The sequence below is a fragment of the Salmo salar genome, chromosome 06 (genome assembly GCF_965601325.2).
Source record: "Salmo salar chromosome 06, fSalSal1, whole genome shotgun sequence".
Classification (NCBI taxonomy): Eukaryota; Metazoa; Chordata; class Actinopteri; order Salmoniformes; family Salmonidae; genus Salmo; species Salmo salar.
Genome location: NC_138296.1, coordinates 5,792,648 through 5,804,593, shown reverse-complemented (window position 1 = coordinate 5,804,593; position 11,946 = coordinate 5,792,648). Strand labels below are relative to the sequence as shown.

Here is an 11,946-nt window from a genome sequence, read left to right as displayed (position 1 = left end):
GAGTTCTCCACTACGCCGGCAGGGTGAGATTAGATTATATGTTTCTGTCTGAAGAGTTCTCCACTACGCCGGCAGGGTGAGATTAGATGATATGTTTCTGTCTGAAGAGTTCTCCACTACGCCGGCAGGGTGAGATTAGATTATATGTTTCTGTCTGAAGAGTTCTCCACTACGCCGGCAGGGTGAGATTAGATGATATGTTTCTGTCTGAAGAGTTCTCCACTACGCCGGCAGGGTGAGATTAGATTATATGTTTCTGTCTGAAGAGTTCTCCACTACGCCGGCAGGGTGAGATTAGATGATATGTTTCTGTCTGAAGAGTTCTCCACTACGCCGGCAGGGTGAGATTAGATGATATGTTTCTGTCTGAAGAGTTCTCCACTACGCCGGCAGGGTGAGATTAGATTATATGTTTCTGTCTGAAGAGTTCTCCACTACGCCGGCAGGGTGAGATTAGATGATATGTTTCTGTCTGAAGAGTTCTCCACTACGCCGGCAGGGTGAGATTAGATTATATGTTTCTGTCTGAAGAGTTCTCCACTACGCCGGCAGGGTGAGATTAGATTATATGTTTCTGTCTGAAGAGTTCTCCACTACGCCGGCAGGGTGAGATTAGATTATATGTTTCTGTCTGAAGAGTTCTCCACCACGCCGGCAGGGTGAGATTAGATTATATGTAGGTGGACTACAATGGTGCCAGCTGGCTGATTGATAACATGGTTGTGTTGTGGTTGTATTGTGGTTGTGTTATAGGTGGACTACAACGGTGCCAGCTGGCTGACTAAGAACATGGTTGTGTTGTGGTTATAGGTGGACTACAATGGGACCAGCTGACTGACGGAGATCATGGTTGTGTTGTGGTTATGTTATGGTTGTGATGTGGTTGTATTGTGGTTGTGTTATAGGTGGACTACAATGGGGCCAGCTAACTGTCAGAATAATTTGATATCTTGATGATAATAATCAATAATCAATTCGCCTTGACTAATGCCCAAGGTTTGTAAGACAATGGGTTAAATAATTAGGCAAGGACTCAGCTTTCTGCAAAAGGTTTCTGTAGCTTTATTCTTGAGAACGTTCTGGCGTCAGGATAACAAAACAGTCATTATATAGTTCTTGCTTACTTACGCACATGCATTTACACACAAACTGTTGGTGACCTGCATCCCCCATAGACTTCTCACACTGTTTATCACTATTCAGAGCTCAGCCTGTTCCTTTCCCTCAAGGTTAGGAACCATTTGAAGTTTTACCCCCTTTACCATCTGTCCCCTGCTCTCTACACTAATTACATACACACATTTCTTTCCCTCTCCAGTGGTTCCTGGACTTTCTGGAACTAATCAGACCAATCGATCACTACATTGATCATTACATTGATTATTCATTAACCATGCTGTATGACTAATAATTCATCATGGTTTATTGATTCATTTACCTTTATTAGATCATTATCTTATCACTAACTGAGGGAGAACATGGTTGTGTTGTGGTTGTGTTATGGTTGTGTTGTGGTTGTGTTATGGTTGTGTTGTGGTTGTGTTATAGGTGGACTACAACGGGGCCAGTTGACTGACGGAGAACATGGTTGTGTTGTGGTTATGTTATGGTTGTGTTGTGGTTGTGTTATGGTTGTGTTGTGGTTGTGTTATAGGTGGACTACAACGGGGCCAGTTGACTGACGGAGAACATGGTTGTGTTGTGGTTGTGTTATGGTTGTGTTGTGGTTGTGTTATGGTTGTGTTGTGGTTGTATTGGGGTTGTGTTATAGGTGGACTACAACGGGGCCAGTTGACTGACGGAGAACATGGTTGTGTTGTGGTTGTGGTTATGTTGTGGTTGTGTTGTGGTTGTGTTATAGGTGGACTACAACGGGGCCAACTGGCTGACTAAGAACATGGACCCTCTGAATGACAACGTGACGGCTCTCCTCAACAACTCATCCAACCCCTTCATACAGGACCTCTGGAAGGATGGTGAGCCACATGCGTCCCAAAATGGCACCCTGTTCCTTGAATGGTGCACCACGTTAGACCAGGCCCCATAGCACTCTGGTCAAAAGTTGTGCACTATAGTAAATCAGGAATAGGGTCCTATTTAGGATGCAAGCACATACTACCAATTCACTTTACTGTACTCCCATCAGTAGAAATGTGTTGTCTACTACCCATTCACTTTACTGTACTCCCATCAGTAGAAATGTGTTGTCTACTACCCATTCACATTACTGTACTCCCATCAGTAGAAATGTGTTGTCTACTACCCATTCACTTTACTGTACTCCCATCAGTAGAAATGTGTTGTCTACTACCCATTCACTTTACTGTACTCCCATCAGTAGAAATGTGTTGTCTACTACCCATTCACTTTACTGTACTCCCATCAGTAGAAATGTGTTGTCTACTACCCATTCACTTTACTGTACTCCCATCAGTATTCATCAGTATTCTACTGTCTCTCCTTCTTGTCTGTCACCTGTTCTTCTCCCTCTTTCTCTTTCATCTCCTCCTCTTTCTCCCTGCCTCTCACCTTTCCCGCCCCCCAGCCTTTCTTCTCAGAGGTCATGAATAATCCTTGTTCTGTTTCCAGTGGACCATGTGGTGGGTCTAGAGACCATTACTAAGATGTCAGAGAGCTCGGCCCCCAGCGCCACCAAGTCTAAGAAGGGCATGTTCAGGACAGTGGGCCAGCTCTACAAGGAATCCCTGGGCAAACTGATGACCACGCTGAACAACACACAGCCCAACTTCATACGCTGTATCATCCCTAACCACGAGAAGAGGGTAGGACACTATCCCCCTACCCAGAACCCCTACAGCTATTTCTATATGTTTCATCAATTCATCTCCTCTCTCATGAGTCACCTGTGATCTCTCTCTCCCTCATTCTTCCTGTGTGTGTGTGTAGGCAGGGAAGCTGGATGCTAACCTGGTTCTGGAACAGTTGAGGTGTAACGGGGTTCTGGAAGGGATCCGTATCTGCAGACAGGGCTTCCCCAACCGCATCGTGTTCCAAGAGTTCCGACAACGGTGAGGAATGTTCTAACACCAACGTTAAGGAACCACGATTATGTCTGTGTAGTTATCATATAACAACTTGTACTCTTCCTTCTGTCTTCCTCTCTTTCTTCCTCTTCTTCCTCTTCCTCTTCTTGTAGCTATGAGATCCTAGCAGCCAACTGCATCCCAAAGGGTTTCATGGACGGGAAACAGGCTTGTCAACTAATGGTGATTTCATCTTACTGAAACGTCTGAGTTGATCTAACTGAAACGTCTGAGTTGATCTCACTGAAACGTCTGAGTTGATCTCACTGAAACGTCTGAGTTGATCTAACTGAAACGTCTGAGTTGATCTCACTGAAACGTCTGAGTTGATCTCACTGAAACGTCTGAGTTGATCTCACTGAAACGTCTGAGTTGATCTCACTGAAACGTCTGAGTTGATCTCACTGAAACGTCTGAGTTGATCTCACTGAAACGTCTGAGTTGATCTCACTGAAACGTCTGAGTTGATCTCACTGAAACGTCTGAGTTGATCTTACTGATACGTCTGAGTTGATCTCACTGAAACGTCTGAGTTGATCTCACTGAAACGTCTGAGTTGATCTCACTGAAACGTCTGAGTTGATCTCACTGAAACGTCTGAGTTGATCTTACTGAAACGTCTGAGTTGATCTAACTGAAACGTCTGAGTTGATCTTACTGATACGTCTGAGTTGATCTTACTGATACGTCTGAGTTGATCTTACTGATACAGTCACTGAGCCTAAAAACGTTTTGGCACGTTTGAACCCGCATTTTTAGAAAACCAAAAGTTGAGCAATGAACTAAATAGGACATGTTTCTACCTTAGTTCTGGATAAGTAAAGAGTTATTCTAAAGGGACCTTTGTTTTGAAAGGTGTCACGATAAAGGTGTTACGATAAAGGTGTTATGATAAAGGTGTCACGATAAAAGTGTTACGATAAAGGTGTTACGATAAAGGTGTTACGATAAAGGTGTCACGATAAAGGTGTCACGATAAAGGTGTCATGATGAAGGTGTCATGATGAAGGTGTCATGATGAAGGTGTCATGATGAAGGTGTTATGATAAAGGTGTCATGATAAAGGTGTCACGATAAAGGTGTTATGACTTCCTCTCCAGATGAAGCACCTGGACCTGGACCCTAATCTGTTCCGTATTGGTCAGAGTAAGATGTTCTTCAGAACAGGAGTGTTAGCCCAGCTGGAGGAGGAGAGGGACATTAAACTGACCGTGGTCATCATCGCCTTCCAGGCCCACGCTAGGAGCTTCCTGGCACGCAAGTTAGTGTAACAGTGTTGCTTCCAGCCTGGGCTCCACATAGGGACCCTCTGAACACATCGACACATTTCACCCGTGAGGTAGCGTTACCAGTCGCTCCCTCAACAGCATGATAGCAGACACACTCTGATGTGACTTCTGTCCACAGAGCGTTTAGTAAGCGTCAGGCCCAGCTGACTGCTATGAAGGTGATTCAGAGGAACTGTGCTGTCTACCTGGTCCTGAAGAACTGGCAGTGGTGGAGACTCTTCACCAAGGTACATATCACACACACACACACACACACACACACACACACACACACACGCACACACGCACACACGCACACACGCACACACGCACACACGCACAAACGCACAAACGCACGCACGCACGCACACACACACACACACACACAGGTGTTTGATTTATGGTTATCTGTCCTATCCAGTGTTGTAGATGTTCTGCCACGTCCATCATGGAGAACCACTATGTAACTAGTTTTGATATATCGTAGTATATCGTAGTTTTGATTCGTTGATTTGATTTGATATCAGCTCTTAAGTAAACTTAGATTGGTTGTCCCGCAGGTGAAGCCCCTCCTCCAGGTGACGCGACAGGAAGAAGAAATGGGTCAGAAGGAGGAGGAGCTGAAGTCCGCCAAGGATCTGGCCCAGAAGAGCCAGGTGGAACTGAAGGAGATCTCTCAGAAACACACACAGGTGAAGTGGAGAAACACACACACACACACACACACACACACACACACACACACACACACACACACACACACACACACACACACACACACACACACACACACACACACGCACACACACGTAAGGTGGACACACACACACACAGGTAAAGTGGAGACACACACACACACACACACACACACACACAGGTAAAGTGGAGACACACCCACACACACGCACACACAGGTAAAGTGGAGACACACACACAGGTAAAGTGGAGACACACACACACACACACACACACACACACACACACACACACACACACACACACACAGGTAAAGTGGAGACACACACACACAGGTAAAGTGGAGACACACACACACACACACACCCACACACACGCACACACAGGTAAAGTGGAGACACACACACACACACAGGTAAAGTGGAGACACACACACACACACACACACACACACACACACACACACACACACACACACACACACACACACACAGGTAAAGTGGAGACACACACACACAGGTAAAGTGGAGACACACACACACACACACACACAACACACACACACACACACACACGCACACACAGGTAAAGTGGAGACACACACACACACACAGGTAAAGTGGAGACACACACACACACACACACACACACACACACACACACACACACAGGTAAAGTGGAGACACACACACACAGGTAAAGTGGAGACACACACACACACACACCCACACACACGCACACACAGGTAAAGTGGAGACACACACACACAGGTAAAGTGGAGACACACCCACACACACGCACACACAGGTAAAGTGGAGACACACACACACACACACAGGTAAAGTGGAGACACACACACACACACACACACACACACACACACACACACACACACACACACACACACACACAGGTAAAGTGGAGACACACACACACAGGTAAAGTGGAGACACACACACACAGGCAAAGACACACACACACACACACACACACACACACACACACACACACACACACACACACACACACACACACACACACACACACACACACACACACACACACACACACACAGGTAAAGTGGAGACTCTCTCTCTCTAGGTAGTAGAGGAGCGAGCTAAACTGGAGCAGAAGCTTCAGGCGGAGACAGAGTTGTATGCTGAGGCAGAGGAGATGAGGCTTCGTCTGGAGGTCAAGAAGCAGGAGCTGGAGGAGGTGCTCCATGAGATGGAGTCGCGGCTGGAGGAGGAGGAGGAGAGAGCCACACAGCTGCAGCAGGAGAGGAAGGACATGCAGCAGCAACTACAGGTGGGCAGATCCAAAATGGCTACCGAGCAATGACCTTTTCAACTATGGTATATCAGTGATGAGTCAAAATGGACAAAATCATTTCAAAGTAGCGTCAAACCGACTCAATCCCTTTCAGAAACTTTGGCATGAAATGTATGAAATGCTAATATCGATATTACCGGGTACATTGACTTCCATTGGTTTCTGGTTGGAAAATGCTGAAGTTAGTGGATGGTGGATTGACTGCACTCTGTCCTTATCCATAGACTGGTATAGATGTAAGGCCCTGTTGTGGATCAGGTGGAGGTCCTGTTGTGGGTCAGGTGAAGGAGGTCCTGTTGTGCGTCAGGTGAAGGAGGTCCTGTTGTGGGTCAGGTGACGGAGCTCCTGTTGTGGGTCATGTGGAAGCCCTGTTGTGGGTCATGTGGAGGCCCTGTTGTGGATCATGTGGAGGCCCTGTTGTGGATCATGTGGAGGCCCTGTTGTGGATCATGTGGAGGCCCTGTTGTGGGTCCAGTGGAGGCCCTGTTGTGGGTCCGGTGAAGGAGGTCCTGTTGTGGGTCCGGTGAAGGAGGCCCTGTTGTGGGTCAGGTGGACGGGCCCTGTTGTGGGTCAGGTGGAGGCCCTGTTGTGAGTCAGGTGGAGATCCTGTAGTGGGTCCGGTGGAGGCCCTGTTGTGGGTCCGGTGGAGGCCCTGTTGTGGGTCAGGTGGAGTGACAAAGTCCATGTGGGTTGAAACATTGTGATTGTATTACCTAACCTTTATTAAAACATAATTTTGGGGTACAGAAAACACAAACTCTTATCCTATTTATCTCGCCTCCCTGTCCCTCTCTCTCTCTTTTCTCTTTCTCTCTTCATCCCTTTCTTCTCTCTGTGTATTAGGCCATGGAGGCCCACCTGTCAGAGGAAGAGGACTCTCGTCAGAAGCTGCAGCTGGAGAAGGTGACTGTTGAGGGGAAGGTCAAGAAACTGGAGGAGGACGTTCTCATCATGGAGGACCAGAATAACAAACTACTCAAGGTATGTTGTTCTCCACCCCTGTCTCAATAAACACCATTCCCCCACCCTCCCATCCACCCACCGATCTCCTGTTCCTCAGCAACGTGAGCTGTTGAAGGAGCATGTAGCACTCAGTCCCTGACCCCTCACCTCTGACCTCTGATTAACCTTACTCCCTGCTGTGTGTTGTCCTTCAGGAACATAAACTGTTGGAGGAGAGAGTAGTACAGTCCCTGACCCCTCACCTCTGAACCCTGACCTTTCTCTCTTTTATCCGTTGTCCTTCAGGAGCGTAAACTGTTGGAGGAGAGAATAGTACAGTCCCTGACCCCTCACCTCTGAACCCTGACCTTTCTCTCTTTTATCCGTTGTCCTTCAGGAGCGTAAACTGTTGGAGGAGAGAATAGCAGACTCCAGCTCTAACCTGGCTGAGGAAGAGGAGAAGTCTAAGAACTTGACCAAGCTGAAGAACAAACACGAGTCTATGATCTCAGACCTGGAGGGTGAGTTACTCACCTCTGACCTCTAACCCCTGACCTCTCACCCCTGGCATCAATCAGTCATTCAGTCAGTCAGTAATCAGTCAATTATTGTCTTTCATTTAGACCTTAATTGGTTGAATCTGGTGTGTTAGGACTGGGATAAAGCTGAACAAAGCTTACACACTCTCCAAGAATGCATCAGTCTACCTCTGCTATAGACGATGATGATGATGATGACGATTCCTCTTCCTCCTCCTCCTCCTCCTCCTCCTCCTCTTCCTCAGTGCGTATGAAGAAGGAGGAGAAGGGCAGGCAGGATGTGGAGAAGGCCAAGAGGAAGCTGGAGACGGAGCTGGCTGATCTCCAGGAGCAGCTGGCCGACCTGCAGGCCCAGATAGCCGAGCTCAGAGCACAGCTCGCCGCCAAGGAGGAGGAGCTACTGGCCACACAGGCCAGGTAATCAATCCCAGATCATCAGTGATGAACTATCTTCAATCAGTAGCTTTATTATCCAGGAATATATAAACACACTTGACAAATAGTTAAAGAGTTGAGAGAGACCGTACCTTGACAATCTTAACCATTATTGGGCATATCTACACACATAGCATAGCTATTACTTCCCATGCCCTAAATCTCTCTCTCTGTCAGGTTGGAGGAGGAGTCTGCCGCTTGTGTTGCGGCGGTGCGTCGTGTCAGGGAGCTGGAGGGGCTGTTAGGTGAGATCCATATCAACACGGGTCAAAAGTAGTAGGTTGGCGTTGATTGGGATGAGTCTCGTCCTGGAGGCAGAACTGAGCGTTTATTGGGATGAGTCTCGTCCTTGAGGCAGAACTGAACGATTTCTGCTAGATGGGCAAGCTGCAAAGTCTATATTCTCTATATTGTAAATATTCCTGAAAACAAATGTAGCTTTTTGGTCTTAATTTAAGGTTAGGCATTAAGGTTAGCAGTGTGGTTAAGGTTAGGGTTAAGGTTAGGTTTAAAGTCAAGACGTTATGACTTTGTGGCTGTGCCAGCTGTTGACCACTCTGCAGAACTGCCTCCAGAACAACATCCATGATGGAAAACACTAACCTGCTCAAAGGTAGTGCACTACATGAGGAATAGGTGTGTGTGTGTGTGTGTGTGTGTGTGTGTGTGTGTGTGTGTGTGTGTGTGTGTGTGTGTGTGTGTGTGTGTGTGTGTGTGTTTGTGCGTGCTCTGGTCATGTGTGTGTGTGATAAATAGGTGAGATCCAGGAGGACCTGGAGTCAGAGGGGGCTGCCAGGAGGAAGGCTGATGCAGCCTGTAGAGACCTGGGAGAGGAGCTGAATGCTCTGAGGTCTGAGCTGGAAGACACTCTGGATACCACCGCCGCACAGCAGGAGCTACGGTACGGTCAAGTCACGGTCATCACCACATCCTGACCATACGGTCTCAGTTTGACCTCTAGAGGACACCACATCCTGACCATACGGTCTCAGTTTGACCTCTAGAGGACACCACATCCTGACCATACGGTCTCAGTTTGACCTCTAGAGGACACCACATCCTGACCATACGGTCTCAGTTTGACCTCTAGAGGACACCACATCCTGACCATACGGTCTCAGTTTGACCTCTAGAGGACACCACATCCTGACCATACGGTCTCAGTTTGACCTCTAGAGGACACCACATCCTGACCATACGGGCTCAGTATGACCTCTAGAGGACACCACATCCTGACCATACGGTCTCAGTTTGACCTCTAGAGGACACCACATCCTGACCATACGGTCTCAGTTTGACCTCTAGAGGACACCACATCCTGACCATACGGTCTCAGATTGACCTCTAGAGGACCCCACATCCTGACCATACGGTCTCAGTTTGACCTCTAGAGGACACCACATCCTGACCATACGGTCTCAGTTCGACCTCTAGAGGACACCACATCCTGACCATACGGTCTCAGTTTGACCTCTAGAGGACACCACATCCTGACCATACGGTCTCAGTTTGACCTCTAGAGGACACCACATCCTGACCATACGGTCTCAGTTCGACCTCTAGAGGACACCACATCCTGACCATACGGTCTCAGTTTGACCTCTAGAGGACACCACATCCTGACCATACGGTCTCAGTTTGACCTCTAGAGGACACCACATCCTGACCATACGGTCTCAGTTCGACCTCTAGAGGACACCACATCCTGACCATACGGTCTCAGTTTGACCTCTAGAGGACACCACATCCTGACCATACGGTCTCAGTATGACCTCTAGAGGACACCACATCCTGACCATACGGTCTCAGTTTGACCTCTAGAGGACACCACATCCTGACCATACGGTCTCAGTTTGACCTCTAGAGGACACCACATCCTGACCATACGGTCTCAGTTTGACCTCTAGAGGACCCACTAGATACCACCGCTGCACAGCAGCACTGATGGTTGCTGTGTGTTGTGTTCTCCAGGGCGAAGCGAGAGCAGGAGGTAGCCATGTTGAAGAAGGTGATGGAGGAGGAAGGGAGGAACCATGAAGCTCAGGTTCAGGAGATGAGACAGAAACACACACAGACTGTTGAGGGACTGTCTGAACAACTGGAGCAAGCCAAGAGGGTAACACACACACCTGACGCCTGCATGGGAACACACACACACACACACACACACACACACACACACACACACACACACACACACACACACACACACACACACACACACACACACACACACACACACACACACACTCCCTCACACCCTCCTTTCTCTCCCCACTCCTCACACCCTCTTTTCTCTCCCCACTCCTCACACCCTCCTTTCTCTCCCCACTCCTCACACCCTCCTTTCTCTCCCCACTCCTCACACCCTCCTTTCTCTCCCCACTCCTCACACCCTCCCATCTCTCCCCACTCCTCACACCCTCCCATCTCTCCCCACTCCTCACACCCTCCTTTCTCTCCCCACTCCTCACACCCTCCCTTCTCTCCCCACTCCTCACACCCTCCCATCTCTCCCCACTCCTCACACCCTCCTTTCTCTCCCCACTCCTCACACCCTCCCATCTCTCCCCACTCCTCACACCCTCCTTTCTCTCCCCACTCCTCACACCCTCCCATCTCTCCCCACTCCTCACACCCTCCCATCTCTCCCCACTCCTCACACCCTCCTTTCTCTCCCCACTCCTCACACCCTCCCATCTCTCCCCACTCCTCACACCCTCCTTTCTCCTCACACCCTCCCTTCTATCCCCACTCCCTCATTCCCTCACACCCTCCTTATCTCCCCACTCCTCACACCCTCCCTTCTCTTCCTCACTCCCTCCACCCTCCCTTCTCTCCCCAGGTGCGAGCCAGTCTAGAGAAGGCTAAGCAGGGATTGGAGAAGGAGTCATCTGACCTCAGCGCAGACCTCCACTCATTGGCCAACGCCAAGCAGGAAGTGGAGCACAAGAGGAAGAAGGTCGAAGGTCAGCTGTCAGACTTGCAGTCGCGCCACAACGACAGCGAGAGACAGAGGGGGGAGCTGGGAGAACGAGTCTCTAAGTTGACCGTGAGTAGCGTACACTGGCTACAGATGTAGGATCTTCATTTGAACCAGTTTGCTACAGCAGGAAAATAATCCTGCAGCAACAGGACATTTTAATTATTATGTGGATTGTAATTAATGGACATTTTTGTAGGGGTTGATACATTTTTTCGTAAGGTAAACTCAAGTCTGAAACTCCAAAGTGGAAATTAGTTAAACTTTTAAAACCTTAAATACACTACACGTTTGCAGAAAATGTATCCTGCAACAGGGTGATCGAATGAAGAGCCTCTATCTGTACCTTACATGTCAGATGAAAATAATAAAAGTGACAAACTTTTAAAACCTGAAACACGAGCAGGGGATTGTCCTCGTACAACTGTCATCTATTTATTGGTGAGGCATCTGAGAACACTAACAACACCCCTTACCCCTGATGTGACCAGGTAAGTTGACTGAGAACATGTTGTGGTTTACAGCGAGGACCTGGGAGAGGGGAGGAAGCAGCGTATTTGGTGTATTTTATTTACATGATGACAGACAACATATTTTATTATTTCATGTTTGTGACAACCTGCTACCCTTCTTCACTCATCCACTTCTTCTCTCATCCACTTCTTCTCTCATCCACTTCTTCTCTCATCCACTTCTTCTCTCATCCC

At 48.2% G+C, this 11,946-nt stretch overlaps 1 protein-coding gene across 1 annotated transcript in view; it reads left to right on the top strand.

The window, feature by feature from the left end:
- The window catches only part of LOC106606313 (myosin-11), a 72,495-nt gene that overhangs the window by 33,329 nt on the left and 27,220 nt on the right, over positions 1 to 11,946 (top strand). Inside the window, exons 16-30 of the mRNA XM_082976272.1 lie at positions 1,862 to 1,976; positions 2,590 to 2,783; positions 2,908 to 3,029; positions 3,158 to 3,227; positions 4,145 to 4,305; positions 4,452 to 4,560; positions 4,873 to 5,004; positions 6,110 to 6,316; positions 7,184 to 7,321; positions 7,680 to 7,803; positions 8,067 to 8,238; positions 8,434 to 8,501; positions 9,013 to 9,157; positions 10,228 to 10,372; positions 11,102 to 11,308. Coding sequence (XP_082832398.1) covers positions 1,862 to 1,976; positions 2,590 to 2,783; positions 2,908 to 3,029; positions 3,158 to 3,227; positions 4,145 to 4,305; positions 4,452 to 4,560; positions 4,873 to 5,004; positions 6,110 to 6,316; positions 7,184 to 7,321; positions 7,680 to 7,803; positions 8,067 to 8,238; positions 8,434 to 8,501; positions 9,013 to 9,157; positions 10,228 to 10,372; positions 11,102 to 11,308 — 2,109 coding nt within the window. The remainder of the gene's footprint in view (positions 1 to 1,861; positions 1,977 to 2,589; positions 2,784 to 2,907; positions 3,030 to 3,157; positions 3,228 to 4,144; positions 4,306 to 4,451; positions 4,561 to 4,872; positions 5,005 to 6,109; positions 6,317 to 7,183; positions 7,322 to 7,679; positions 7,804 to 8,066; positions 8,239 to 8,433; positions 8,502 to 9,012; positions 9,158 to 10,227; positions 10,373 to 11,101; positions 11,309 to 11,946) is intronic.